The following is a 15,805-nucleotide window of genomic DNA, read 5'->3' as shown; positions in this document are numbered from 1 at the left end:
TTTTTCGTTACGGAATTTTTACATTCGGTCGCGCGCTCAAAGTCTGAGATAAAAGCTATGCAATAGCTTAATAAACGGCAGTTAACATTTTTGAAAGCATACTACGATCATGATTCATGACGTGTTACTATACCTAATGTATGTTATAAATTTAAATCAATTCGTCAATTTATATTATTGGTATACAAAATAACACGGTATTATTTTTATTATACCTTGGCCAAATTCACGTGGAGACATAAAGCTGTACTTGCAATGATGCAACAATGTTCGTTGCAACTTACATCGCAGTTGAAAGCGACGGAAGTCGGTGTAAGATTGCAAGCGTATACCCTTCTATTACTGAACGTTCTCTTTGTAAGTTCTGGGGGATTGTAAAGGAGTTATTTTTATCATTACTTGGTGTTAAACTAAATGTTTAATAGCGAGCTATAAAAGACATGTGCTTATTGTTAAATTTCTAGTTATAGCTAACATTTAGTTAGTGAAACTGGTACCTACTGAGTTTTACATTGATGTTGATAATGCTTTTTATCGGTACCTAGAGGAATATTAAAGCTAACCTGTATTTGACGAAACAATCGAAAGCTCTTTCAATTGCGTTTATATATAATACCTATTAGCTGTGCCGCGCGATTTCACCCGCATTGCTGCGCTCCTGTTGGTCTTCGTCTATAGTTCCTGAGATTAGCGCGTTTAAACAAACAAACAAACAAACTCTTCAGCTTTATAATTTTAGTATAGATGTGAAAATGTATAATAGATACCTACTCTCTTTCCATAATATGTAGTTTAAATATAATCCTAATTGAAAATTCAATTTCGAAACGAAGCTCAATAAAGATAATTACTTTTGCGACTAATAGACAATACAATAATATTTACATTTTTTTTATTTAATTCTATGAATCCCAGGACCTTAACTCAATTTAAACAAAACACAGCCAAAAACTCCTTCCTTTGTGAATGGAAAATTGCAAAACGGGTGATTGTATCGTAACTAGCAATTACTTTTTGTAACGTTCACAATAATGACAAAAGGAATAATGCTACTATTTGTTATGGGGTCGTTATTTGATATTCCAAGACCTTAGTCCAGCGCTGGGCGGGACGAGGGCGGCGACGCCAGATGCGCACGCGCCTGTAGTATTGTAACTATTTAGTGTTTAGTAAATAAAGGGAAATTGTTTTTTATGTATAAAGTAAATCATAATAAATGGAAGTTATAATAATCAAAACCATAACTTAATTTCAGAAAAATATCTCCAGTATACGTGATAAACAAATTTTCATAAATTAGGTCCTACTGTCGTCATAAAGCACCCGAATCAATACTAGCTTAAATATACGTATATACCTAAGGTACCAAAAACTATCAAGCTACTTAGTAACGTTGACTTCTTTTAGACTAATATAACCATACGTCTTTAAATACAAAAACTTTACATAAAATAAACCTTTATTCCTACAAAATACAAACACTTCTCATTCTCTCGGGAATAAAGCTTGCACATTAATAATGAACTCTAGATGAAATCCTAGATCGGGAACAATAATAGAAAAGGCGTACCCAGCGGGAGCGGCGCCTGCGCAGATTACAATAATTATGAAAGCACGCGTCGCCCCGTAGCTCTAATAACTATCATTTGCTACGTTATTCCATATTCTGCACTCACAAACCTATCGTCAACATCTATTGTTATAGTAACAGTGCTTTTTAATGCATGTTAATATATACATTCGTCTCAGCTATAATCTAAGTTTAATGTTGATTAATTGCTTTTTTTGAATTACCTAGATTTCCAGGAAAATGGTGCAAACTATGTACCTATGTATGTACGATAAATTTTAACTGAGAATTCATTTTTTGGTTACTGTTATATTACTTTTCTCATATAATTTATTATAGATAGCTATATTACCAAATATATGTAAAGTATATGATTACCAAAATTATTCATTAGGTATCTCTAAACAGCACATTGCATTGTTTCCCTAACCTGATAGTAATCTTAAATCATATCCAAGAAAGAAATCAAAGTAACATCTGTTGTATCAAACATTTTGCGTGATCTGGAGTGAAATAAAAATGCATCCTGTCATATGAAACGTATCCGCCCACGCACAGATTGGGGACGTAAAAAATGGATCAATTTTTATAATAGACCTAGGGTAACTCCAATGTAGGTACTTTATTACAAACCGGAAACATTTATTACCTTTGTGCGGGAAAAAATACTTAGCAATTTTTGTGAAACTCTATATCGCAGCTGGTATCATTAAGAATAGTTTAATCAGAGATGAGTACGTCGAGATTGATGACAGAGACTATCATTCTCAAGATATATTTTACAAAAAGGAAAGAAAACAGTAAGTAAATAATGTCAATATAGGTAGATCTAGAAAAACGATAGTAAATGAAATCCATTCTCAGGTTGATTAAAGAGTCCTTATCATCAATTAAATATAAGTACTATAAGCGATCGATGTAACGAATCGCTGCTTCGTTTGCCTTCCAATAAATTCAGAATCAAACTTGTACAAAGCTGAAAAGCTAAGTATGATTGACAAACGTATTGATTAGTTTAGTTCAAAGAGCTTTGATTACAGGAACGAGTGCGTTATCGGTTTATATTAGTTTTGCGTGTGATAGACGTTCCCGCCCTCGCCGGTTGGCCTGCGCGACCCGCCCAAAGAGTAAACAAACAAGCAGACAGCGCACGCCGCGAGCGAGACGCAAGATCCGTGCGAGCGGCCCGCGCTGCGCTCACTCGACCACCGAACCCTACAATTAGTAGGCGAGATTCGTCCGCGGCATCGATTCGTTACGATAATTGCTCTGAAGGATTTTCTTGACATGAAAATTTCCCGCGTGTGCTGTGACCTGTGACTGCGATGAATTGTGCGTACTACCAGCAGCACGGGGGCCCGCACCCCGTGCCTCATAACGTCAACAACAATTACTTCAACGAGGTAATTCATTCAATTTGATTTTAAATAAACGACATTAAAATTGTGCAAATAAATTAAGGAACAGGTGTGACGTGATTTTACATAATTGTTCAGTGCGGTGTACGTTCGGTTACGTGCTCTCGGTTATATGATAATTTTTAAATAATTCTTATTGGAAAATGTTAAAAATTATAAAGGGTAATTTTTAACGAAGATATTATAATGCTGTCTCATGATCCATCTCATGAATAAAATAAATATTTTAAAATTAATGTACTCTGCTAAGCATTAAGGTGTAAAAAAGTAAAGAAAATAATCTCTACATAATTGTACCAGTTCTTGTCACCGATGAAATATCGACAGAGGCTTATCGAAAATTGGCAATCGACGTTGAATAATGAGATATTTAAGAAAAAATCGAATTAATGAATATTGCAATTCGGGAGAAAATTGCATCATTATTGATAAATGTTTGAGAAATTTTCGAAAATCAATCTTAAATTTTTATTGTTTTAAAGATAAAACAATAAAAAAGTCTTATTAAGTTTCGGATAAAGACGTAGTCACTCTGGTAAAAATCTAATTTTGTAAGAATGATACTTTACGAACAATCGAATCGACAGAAAAGTTAACAAAATAACAAACATATAAATGTTGTACATTGGGTAGGTACATTGGGTCGTATCAAAAATTGAACAACACAAATCACAAATTAAATAAAGTAATTAGCTTGCTCACAAAGAAAACACGTTAAGTATACAATAGCAATTATAAAAATAAGCCAACAAAAGCACACCTCGGTCGCTGACAAAGAAAGAATGGGAATAAAAACATTTAATTGGCATTATTACGAATGTGATTACGTATAAAAACCTCCCGTCGACTCGCACCAGCCCCAGATACGACTGTTTTCTTGTTCAATTTGATATTTGATCTTATTGATTTCTTATATAAATTACCCGTATATTACAGTCATTAAATAAAAGCGGGGACCGGTTTATAAGCCGTGAACAATTTGTTTGTTCTACAAGAACCTTTATCCTGTTATGAAGTATGTTTGAGCAATTTTTAAACAGTGTTTTTTTCAGTGACTACTTACTGAAAAGAAGGTTTATTGATAGTGTCTGTGATATTAGAAAAAAGTTGCAAAATCAATAATTAATTGATATTATGTATAGGGACACAAAAAACATGCTATAAATATTATTTATATTGCTAGATAATTAACCCTTACAATAATGCTTTATTGTAAGGGGTAGATATTCTGAACACAAAAACAATGTTGACTTTAAGAAAAAAAAAATATTTACCGTTAACATCCTTGCACTATAAGTATAATTAAAATTGACATAACGTTTAATAAAACATAACACAAACTGTCTGCTTGTTTTTCTTTTAAAAACAACATTATTGTAAATAATATCTAATATTATATTTTTGTCTAGATTTTAACTTTTAAGCATTTTGAAAAAGTATTAAAAATTAGTCTAGGTATACTAAAGTTATAAGGAGACAATATAATTTATAAAAAAAAATATTATTTGATTAATCGCATTATCGCAGGTAGGTAGGTTAAAATATAAAGCAGTCTAATATTTTAAAATGAATAAATTTTAAAATAAATAAATTTTCCGGATTAAACAATAAAACATATCTTTTTATCATCTGTAAATATTTGAGCACAGCAAAACTTTACAATGTAAAATAAGTAGATTTTTACCTATTTAAAAAATGTCAAAGAATAATGAAAAATAAATTGTAGAGGCGGCAATCGCTTTATAATTTTAATGTTATCTACATATTGAATATAACATAGGTATCATGAAAATTTAGAAATTTATATGTATAAGAGAAATAAAAATGTTTTATAATATGTATATTTACTTAATATTTATTTTTCGTTACCATAACTTCTTGAAAGGGAGGTACAACTAGATTGCATCGCAAGGCACTGTCAGGTGGGATCGTGTTCTAACATCTGCTCATAAATTTGATTAAGATTCTTGATAATGTTTATAATTAAAATAAACATAATTTGAATTATATATTCCAAGGTTTAGGCACTAAGATGTACTAAGGTACACATCATTGAGATTATGGCCTAGACGAATTTTATATTATAGACTCCAGATATATTATTTGGTATGAAACTTTAGGCAATAGGTTTTTGGTAAATTTAACTCAAGTATTTAACTCATACTGAATACTCTTACTCTTTTTAGTTCATACATCTGAAAATTTACAACAATATCTCTGAACACTACTGAATAGAGTTAGATTGAAAAGATTGTAACAATTATAATTCTAAAGAAAATTTCTTCCGGAAGACCTAGCATTTTTTTCTAAAAAACTTTCACAAAAAACATGTGTTCCTATCGGCAAGATAAACAGTAGGGCATTTTGGATGAAGTGAATCTAAAAGCGTAATTATCATAATGCATGTTTTTTCGGTGTATAAATGTCGAGTCAGCACAATTAAATACAATCCTTTTAAGCCCGTTATGTAACAATGTGTTCGGATATCTTGTATGTGATAATTATTATGAAGCTATCCATGTTATATTTATAAAAATATTGTGTATTTAATATTTGACTTTCTCTTATTATTGTTTTGAAATTACATTTTATGTTTAGTTTAGGTTTTGTTTGGCTCTATGCCTTCAATTGCTTTAAAATTTATTTGGTGTTCAAATGCGTTATACTTAAATACTTGTTTGTTTGAAATCGTTATTTAGTTTTGGTTTGGTTCAATGCTATAACAATCTTCCCCTATTTTATATGAATTGTTTATATTTGTTTATAATTAAAGATATCTTCAATCGTTATCTGTAGTCTCAACAGAACTTTATTCGTATATGGTCCAACGTCCAGTCAAAACCGCTTATCTCAGCTCCAACAAAAGCGACAAACGCGTCTTGTTTTAATAAGCCATGTCGCAGTACTTAAGCTCATCCTAATTTCAGTGGCATCGGAGTAGGGACTAGAGCGGCGGGTTGCGGGGTGCGGGGTGCGGGGACGGGGGGCAGAGGTCTTGCAATTACGGGGCCCATAATTACAGGGCTGGCGGCCGCTCGGCGCCCAAACCGGCCGACTCCGAATCTCCTGCCATAATTAAAAACGCTCCGAATTAAATTCGCTTGTATACGCACCGACTTATGATATAACTTTTTAGGGACTTTCTAATTAGTTTTCGTTTTTGTCCATTACACGGATAATAGGAAACTCGCGTATAGATCATTATTTTTAGTGTGGGTGTAAAAAATACTCCGTAAAGGTTTTTCAATTTCTAGATTCGTGTTTGTACTTTGTATATGGTCAATAGAAGTCTTATTTGTGTTTTAATGATTGTTTTTTTGTTTCCTGCAGGTTAGTATCGACCCTGTATCCGCGGAACACAAGGATATGAAGATCTTAGTAAGTACTAAATTTATTCATTTCAACTTTAGTACTCGCTAACATCCCTGATCCTTTCGGAATCAATGCTGCAGGCTATAACTTTTATCTTTTAAAAGTTGTATTAAAACTGCTACAAGAAAAGAAAATAGTAAACGCATCGAGCAATGCAGTTTTTCATTGATTGATTTCATTGGATAACTCAATCTATAAGTTAAAATTTAACCAATGTAACCGTTACTCTCCAATCATAACAATTTCATAACATCAATCGTACGTAATATACAAAGAAACAGGCACCAGCCAACAATGTCGCGATATTCCGACACGAACGCAGGAAATTATGTCGGAACGAATAATAAATGGCGAAATCAATAATTTATTATGATTTGTCGTTTGATATTGATGCTGTGAAATGGGCATTGTGAGTGATGAGAGGCGCGGCGATTGATTCGTCACGGGCGAGCGTGCGCGACGCCACGTGAGTTGGCGCTTTGGGTGTCTTTCGTAACTGCTCTTCTAACTTCGCGGTATTAAATGTATAGCGGTTTTTATAGCTAGAATGAAGTTGTGCATCTCATACCAATATGTATACCTACTATTGAATGCGGTATTGCTGGTAATTTGAGAACACTTTACAGTATACCCGCACATGACTGTGGTAGAGTCAATGCTATATATATACATGCAACTATTAAACTTCCCTTTCAAATACATATTATATATTAATTACTAGATTGTAATTTGCTGCATAGTTATGATTTTGCTTGTTGTAAAGTTAATGTAGAGATTTATCCGAAGTAGAGATTATCTGCAGACAGCCTATTTAAAGTTGTCATAGACCACCTAGACTTACTGTAAATCATATTAGGTATTACGTAACTATCTTACTTCGTTGACATTGTTGGTGAGTATACCAGTGATTACCTAATAAGTTGTAACTTCATAAGGAGTAGGTGTTATTCATTGCGTTAAATGCAACAAATGTGTAGGAAATGACTACGCAAATGTAAACTGTCTTGATCTAAGTTAGAAACTTACACAAGATGGTTAAGCTAATTAAGAATCATCCTCAATTACTAAAGATACAAGCACAAAATTAATCTCGGATTTAAATATATTTTTGGGTATATAAATTTGCTGTCGAGTATAATTACCCATTTATACACCTAAAATATGGCCTATTTTTGTGTGATATTGATTGACTTGATTTATACCATGTCTGTGCAGTCATCTATGATCAAAAAATTTAACACATAAACAACCTTCGTTTAAATGCTTGTTGACGTTTTAAATGTGATGTTATAATTTATTATACAAACACCAAGTTAATTCGTCTCACATATTTGTGGCAATACGTCAGAATCATTACCATGCAAAATGGGATTTGCCTCAGGTGAAATACGCAGAATATTACGGTTCAAAAACCTTATTAACCGAATTGAAGGCCGTTTACCATTTCACGATATAACGTGAATTTCTATTTTTTTTATGCCATAGATATATAACGTACCTAGTAAAAATTAGGTATTCTTATTACACAATTTATTCATAACTAAACTGAAAAAAATGCCCATTCTATTCAATTTATGTTAATGATCAGGCCAAATTCTTAGTATCGTTTCATAAAGCCAATATCACAATATTATAATATTATAATATAGTGAATAAACGTTCAAATGTAGGTATACAGCGTTATTGACTTTACAAAACAATAATGCGCAATTGAAAAGGCTATCAAATAAAGGTTTTACATACAATGCTCATTGAGGTCGAATGCTTTGGCCCCGCGGGCGTTTTCTAGCGGCAAAGCTGTGTGGCCTAATCGTGCTCTATTAATATACAAATACTTATACAAACTTGCTCAACATGAATCGCAAGTTTAGATTTTTAACTGTTTCTCAATATTAATCATGAGTAGGTAATTGTAGGACGAGGTTTTGAGACTAAATTGATAGAGATAAAAGATGGCATGCTCTTTTTAAAATACGTAAAGTAAAAATATAATCATGAACACAAATTAAAGTCGATAATCGATATTATATTTCTAAGTTGTTTATATATTAAGGTAGGAATAAGTTTTTTATTATTAGTAATTATGAGAAAAATAGAGTTCGCAATTAGAATATTCTTTCTCACGTATTTATAACTAGTATGTAGTACCTATGCTTAATTATATGTATTAGGCATAACTTAGATACATATAGGTTCATTAAAAATATTAATTGATTGTACTAATCTAGGTAATGCCATATAGGCATTAATTCTTATTTGAGAAGGCATTAAATGCCTTCTCAAATAAGTCTTTACTAAATATCTACCCAACTAATAAGTAAACCTTGATGATAACATATTACTAATAACAACTATTTAATACGTAACTAAGGTATACTTCCAAAAACATAATGAATAAGCTTTTCAGTTCCCTATTGTACAGTGATAAATGGTCAGGATAGGTGAGTTTGGCTGGAATTCATTGCGAATAGGTACGTGGAGTGGCCGTTAAAACCTCTCCAGCTCCCTTATATGTATACGAAAAACTATTGAGGGGCGACCTCCTGAAGAGGGGATAACTGTTAGATTACTTGCATGTTGGTATATGGTTTTAAGTATGAGAAAGTGTCGCTGGATGCAAATGGAGCAATTAGAGATTGTCTCTTGATAGTTTTGTTTTGGTTGAATTTGTACCAAAATTAATCATTATATATAAATAAATAAATCATGTATTTGCACAAAATCATGTAACAAATTAAAGTGACCCCAGGCTGTCTGTTTTTCAGGAGCCTGTGTCTTCCATTTACAATAACACCATGTTATTAAAGGCGGACACGAAAATATGAGTGACAATTTAAATAAAATCAAATCATTGTATTATATATTTTGTTACGATATCTCTTTAAAGAAGGTTTAAATTTTTTTGTCATATACCTGTAAAAGGTATGACAATAAAATTACTATATCGACGGTATTATTTATTAGATAGGTACAATTGTATTTGATTTCAAATTTCAATTCAAATTATTTCTTTCTTTCCTTTACATTAGGTCTTAAACAAATTTGTGATTGGAACACTCCTATAGTAAGCAAATAAAATGCTTGTGTTAGGAGGTTCCATAGTAATATGGTTGCATAGTAAAATGTTTAAATGTAAAGCTGTTTATATAATTAATGGACTATGTATGGAAATTTAAAAGTTCATTAATTATTTTACACGAATTTGTCGTTCAACACGTGTGATGATAAGTGTGGAAATTATAAATGATAGTGTTCTTGTATTGTTGGTGCCAATCAAAAACTTTGTTTGTAACTTGCGGGCGACGGAAGCCTATTATTTTCTTAATTATTTATTTTATAACTTTCTCTAGCTGATTTTATTTTACTGTTGGAACACAAAGTTTTGTTGAGAACTTTGTTTCCATTGAATAAATATAGTGGCTTTTAGATCTCTACTTTGACTCTATATTTCATAAACTCTATTTATTAAACAAAGGCTTTTAAAAAAGTGTCTATAGTGTATTAATTTTTATACAACTTTGTCAGAAGTTTTTGGTTTGAAATTGTTCTTAGAGTTCCTAGAGTTACCTAAGTAATTTTAATTATAGTATCTATTAATGGCATTGAGTTTATAATTAATATGTATATACAAAAAAGTTCAGTTGAACATGCAAGCACATAATTTATGACTGTAACTTTTCGTAAGTGATCCGACTGGAAGTTGTTTTATGTAAATAATCTTAAAGCAATTAAAACTAGATACGTCTGTTACTTTTGCAATCTTCTCCTAATATTATATCTATCTATGTTTCTCTATAACTCGTGTAAGCAGATTCCTGGTTTTACCGGCGTCATCAGTTTCCGCCAGTTAGGTTAATATCCGCCGGTCATTCGAGTCGTCAATACACTTGCCAACTTGCCAACGTGCCAACTACGTTGATTGAAGCTTTGCAAAACGTGTGTAAGTTTTTGCGTTTTGTTAGATGTATGATAAAGATGTGTTTATGTGTGTAGTTTGAAGATTTCCTTGTTTGATTATATAGATTATAGGTAGGTAGTAGGTACCTTACCTATGGTAGCTAAACAACCGTTAAAATGTTTCTAAAATAAATACTGTTAAAAAGAGCCAAACAACGAATTATTTATTATATAATTATAGAATTTATTATCTATTTTATTTTTTGGACAAATGCTTTTTTTAACACATAGGTAGGTTATTATTTAAGATTCTGATAACGAATGTAAAATAGGTAGTTTAAATCTTTGTCCTCAAAATTTAATGGATTTACCAAGGTAGATACCTTATTATAGCTCAATGAAAACAGAAGATATAAAATAAAACGCATACCTATAGGTAAAGTATATTTTAGTGTTTTCATAGAGCTCTACATCTAATTGATAATTATATTATAATTAGGTAGGTAGGTATATTATCTTTTTAAATATTTACTGTGTTATCCAACTTATAAAAGAATCGACTGATAGAAAATGGGTCTTGAAATTATTAACATACCTAGTAGGTAGGTACTATAAACGTACCAAAATCCTACGCTACGCTGAAACTTCACTACGCAATTTCTACAATTTAAATGTTACAATGTAACTATGAAGCATGAACCATCTGTAGCCAAATTTCCTCCGATTCCGCCTCTTATGATATACGTCTATAATTTGATTCCATCCTCACACCCACCGTAATTTTGCATCTCAGCGTGAGTTTCGCGTTCAAATTAAAATGTTTATTACATTTTCGCACGGTCGATGGGCTCTGAGCGTTTTATTTCGTTATCCCGAACACGCCTATATCTCCCTCCTTGTGCCTAGCGAGCGACCGAATATGATTGCACCCCTAATGCTCAGCGATTGTCATTTCCGATTCACTTTTTAGCAAATTTAACCTTTACCCTCATAGATGTAGAGTAGACATTCAAATGTAACAGCTAAGTGATGATATTTTCGTATTATGCGTGTCATAAAACTATTTGACGCTTAAGCTGTTCTTAAAGCGATGTCTAAGAATTTAGCGGTCGTACGCATGGGGTAAGGCGCCATTATTTTTTTACTTCCCCGGTGTTTTTATGTGCCATTAAGAATTATTTGGCCGTGTTTATAAGGGTCCGTGTGGTGAGCATTATATTTCATTATCTTTAACACCTTGTTGGTACGTTGGATATAGATTAGCGACTGACAACAGATGTTTTAGGAAATTACTCCGAAATTAGGTAGACAACAAAGTCCAAAATAGGTTCATTTTATTCCAAAATTATGAACCACCTATGCAGTGACCTAGAGAATTTTTAAAACTAAAATTATAAATCACACCATGTAACAAATTGAATTGGTACCTATCTACTCTTTAGATAACACTATATCTTCCCTAGTCAATGAAACTCTACCTATTGTTTATTTTTTTTGTACATAATAATTTATTATCATTTAATTGACGATAGTGGAAATTATAATCATTGTTATAGATATTCATCTAAGAAGTAGGTAATAGTAGGCACCTACTTAAGTATGTAGCTACTCAGTCATATCATATCGTCTTATATACCTACCTACCTATATCGAGCGTTTAAATAGTGAGGAACAATTACTAACTTCCATAATTACTTAAAATAATACCATATTTAATTAAAACAAACGAAAAAAAAATCCACATCAAATACTTAGAAACAAAGCCAAAGAAAAGTTTATGCAAATCAAAAGTCGAAATAAAATGGAGTCTAGCGAGCGCGATCGATATACGACCTTGGGGGCGGGGCTTCGCGTGGGCGGGGCTAGCGAGAGGCCGGCCGGCTGACCCGCCCACTACTTGCAAGCGCACCCGCATGCGGGCCAATGCGCGCCTACACCGACGTCATGCGAACGTCGCGTCGAGCGCTCCGCGTCCCTCAAACCGTGCAACCATCAGCTGTCAAGCTGTCGTTCCAAATTTGAATTTATTTTATAACTTCGCGCCTTTATTGCCAGTTACAAATTGCGATGTGTTAGTGCTTATCTGTGGACAATACGATGATTACTGACATGTACGCGCCGCTGCCGGCGCCGCCGAATAAGACTATTGTAAGTTTGTTTTTATTTTTATTGTCTTATCAGATTAGAGTCACATAAGGGATTTTAAAACTGAATATTTTTGTTTGTATAAATTCTAAAATAAACGTGTAGGAGTAGACAATTATTAAATCATATTTTAACCCTGTTTACAAATTATTACACTTTAAAAAAACTTAGACTATCTCAAAAGTTTATTTACCTACCTACCCACTTTTTTATTTTGATATTTCATAATATAAAAATATGTATTCTACTTTTTCCATGAGGGTTAATTCAAAATTGGACAATGTTGAATAAAATCACCCATGCTATGAATGATAGAGTTCACAATTCCGATGACATAGTGAAGCAGAAAAATATCTAATTATATTATAAAAGCTGTAGTTATGTATCAATAACTTAGTTATTTAATATCAATAGAGTATTTTCAACATTCTACTGTAAAAATTGTTATCATTTTCTTCTTTCTAGGTAGGTACCGACCGAAAGCAAAAAATGTAGAGTCATTCACAATCTACAAAAAATGTAATTTATTAGTCCTCGTTCTTTAGTTTCAAAATAATTTTGTGAAATAGAAATAAACATTTTGCTAGGTTATTTCATTTAACGTTATTGACATCGTAGGTGTGACAAAGACCCATTGTATATAGGACCCCATACGGCTTGAATAAACAATTGCTTAGCACAACTCCAAAATATTTGTCATCGCAAACAAATTGTAAAATTGATTTTGATATATCGCCTCTCAATCTCATCAAAGCGGTGAGAACAATACAGCATTGTTCGTATCGTATCGATTGAAATAATTCTATTATATATCGACACAATATTATCTAATTCTCTCATTGAACAATGAATTAATATTAGACTGATGCTATCAATTCAGCATTTATGAGAGTGAAGCTTTTGTGCAAGCTTACATAATTTTATGTTTCTTATGCCTATTTAGAATAGCTAGCAGTTAGACCTAAACAAGAAAAGGTTAGCGTTTTAATTTTTATAAAAGCAAATAATATACTGTACCTACAGTGTACACACACACAACCTACATTGTGGGAACATACAAAAAAGTTATTCCAATAGGTAAAAGAATTACCTACCTATGTTATAATTATTTTTAAACAATGAATATTTTAGCAATTTTTTTGTAACATAATTAGATATATGTATTATATAAGTACCTAATTAGAATTAGACAAAAACAAGAAAAAGTTAGCGATTTATTTACTGCAAAATATACAGTGTGGGAACTAACAAAAAGTGATTTCAATAAAAGCAAGATAGTAATGTAATTAAATGCCTTAATTCATTACTTTATGTATGAAAATTACAATAAAGCAACGGTACTTTGTCTAATGACGATAAGTGTTGAAAGTATGGTAATGTACCTAGATGCTTATCTAAACCACATCTTATAGGCAGTCGATAAATTTTCCACTACGCGTAAGCAAGTCATAGCAGTAAATTGTAGCCCGTAGTCCGCATCGGAGCATCAATCAGGAACATTACTATCACATCGAATCTATTATGCGTGTCTAATAGATTTTTTTGGCGTTGGCCCATTCACAGCGGGCGCAGCGTGAAGTCTGAATGGCATTGTGGCATTGAACCGAACCGACAAACTTTTATTTGTAATGGCACTAAATGGCTGTTGTGGGGATTAAGGTGCTCGACGCATTGTCGTCGCTCCGAGTGCCGTATAATTCGCCAAATCCGAGTCCGTATAACAGGGATAACATTCGACATTCGTCCGACATGACGGTGCGAACAATGCTTCCTCGAGATCTGTCACTTTTGATAGCAAAGCCATTTTTTGTTGTTTCTTTCTTAAGTTGGATTTGGACATTTAGGGAGATTAGCCACTTAGGGTTCAAGTGTTTGCTTTATAGATATTGCAAGATATTATTAGAAGGACATGGCTTTGTAAATGCTGAACTTCAATAGATCTGTCTATTATATTAAGAATTCTTTTAGTAACATCTAAGTATTCAATTTAACGCAGCGTTAAAATTAACAACTAATTAAAATATTTGTCACATGATACACGAGGCAATTATCAAAAAAATAAATCTGGTGTGAGCGGTAGCGACAAGCCCTGCCATATATCTTTTTTATCACCGCATTGCGTCGTGTTTAACCCGTTCATTGACAAAAGGTATTTAAATGAAGCTGTCAAGGAAATGATATTTACTGCGCGTAAGCGACATTCCGGCCAACCGTTAAACATTGTCTTCAACAGAATCCTGTTACATTTTTAGAACTATGTTTCAATCACTGCATTAACGAATGTGGCTTATATCTTATTATGTAAAGGGTGTACCTGACATATACTTATTGTAGTTTTACACCTTATTATACCGAAAGACATAACTCACTTTAGTACCTATCTAGTAGATAACTGTCTGTCAATCTACAATAACAAAAAATACAGTTTTTCCATGTTATGTTTATATTTTCAAAATGTCACATCAAAACAACTTAAGCAATGGCGATCGCTTACGCGTGAAATGTCATTTTGACAGTTAAGAGTACAATAAGCCGTAGGCGTCATATGTTAGGACCTAATTATCGCATCAAATGTCTGGAGCATGGAATAAATAAAAGCTATACTTTCACTAAAAATTTTGTACTAATCTTCATCTTGTGTATCTGCTGAGCAGCGACTGCTGAGGTATCCTTCTGTTCTATTTTTTATTTGTTATCTATGCTCTAATATAAATGGCAAGCAAAAACTTACAGAAATAACAAGAAATACTTAGAAGTAAACATATCTTCTAGATAATGTCAGATTTTCTGAAGAAATTTATGAAACATAAAACAGGTTAAGCTAAGACTTGTTGATAGGACGAAATCGCCATAAATTATGTCTCGCCGTTACAACTGCAAATAAACAATATTACCAATAGATGCCAACAAGACTACTAATTATAAATGATTGTACATTAACCGAGCAACAAGTACTGAAAGTAACGTGTTCATTATCTCTTCAGGATTATTTATGGGAGCATCCGTCAGCGCGCGTCGGCCGCGAGACAAATTTAACAAAATAACAATACCTACTTACGCGTGCCGTCTTCAAGACGTTGCTTTAGCACATCAAACTTTAATCAATTATTATAATTTACAATGGCTATTGATAATGTTATTTATTGTTGTTTTGCATTTGCGGTAAACTCTACAATCATGTACCTACAATTGTAATGGCTTCTCCTAAGAAATTGTATCACTGCAAAATGCTACATGGGTAGCAAGTAGGCTTTTCAAAAGAAAAATACCTACACATTTTTATGAAACATATTTATTGTTGCCTTCCTATTTTTTGTATATTTTAAAATTAATCTCTTTCTTCAGATCGTATTCTTGGCCTGTGACATTTATCAATTATGTTAAATACAGATAAGGAATTATT

At 32.4% G+C, this 15,805-nt stretch overlaps 1 protein-coding gene across 2 annotated transcripts in view; it reads left to right on the top strand.

The window, feature by feature from the left end:
* Positions 1 to 2,790: 2,790 nt before the first annotated feature.
* Positions 2,791 to 15,805, top strand: part of Sp1 (transcription factor Sp8) — a 30,977-nt gene continuing 17,962 nt past the window's right edge. The window contains exon 1 of one of the 2 annotated variants that reach the window (XM_090105121.1): positions 2,791 to 2,973. In XM_090105121.1, the coding sequence (XP_089961247.1) occupies positions 2,896 to 2,973 (78 nt within the window). In that variant the 5' untranslated portion in view covers positions 2,791 to 2,895. Of the gene's footprint in view, positions 2,974 to 12,200; positions 12,406 to 15,805 lie in introns of those variants that run through there. The other variant, XM_090105122.1, reaches the window with a different exon arrangement.

This window comes from Colias eurytheme, chromosome 9 (genome assembly GCF_061535395.1).
Source record: "Colias eurytheme isolate Ceu_HAF_F1 chromosome 9, ilColEury1 Martin Lab GWU primary, whole genome shotgun sequence".
NCBI lineage: Eukaryota > Metazoa > Arthropoda > Insecta > Lepidoptera > Pieridae > Colias > Colias eurytheme.
Note: the sequence above shows the minus strand (reverse complement) of the source record. Positions and strands in the feature narration are given on the sequence as shown.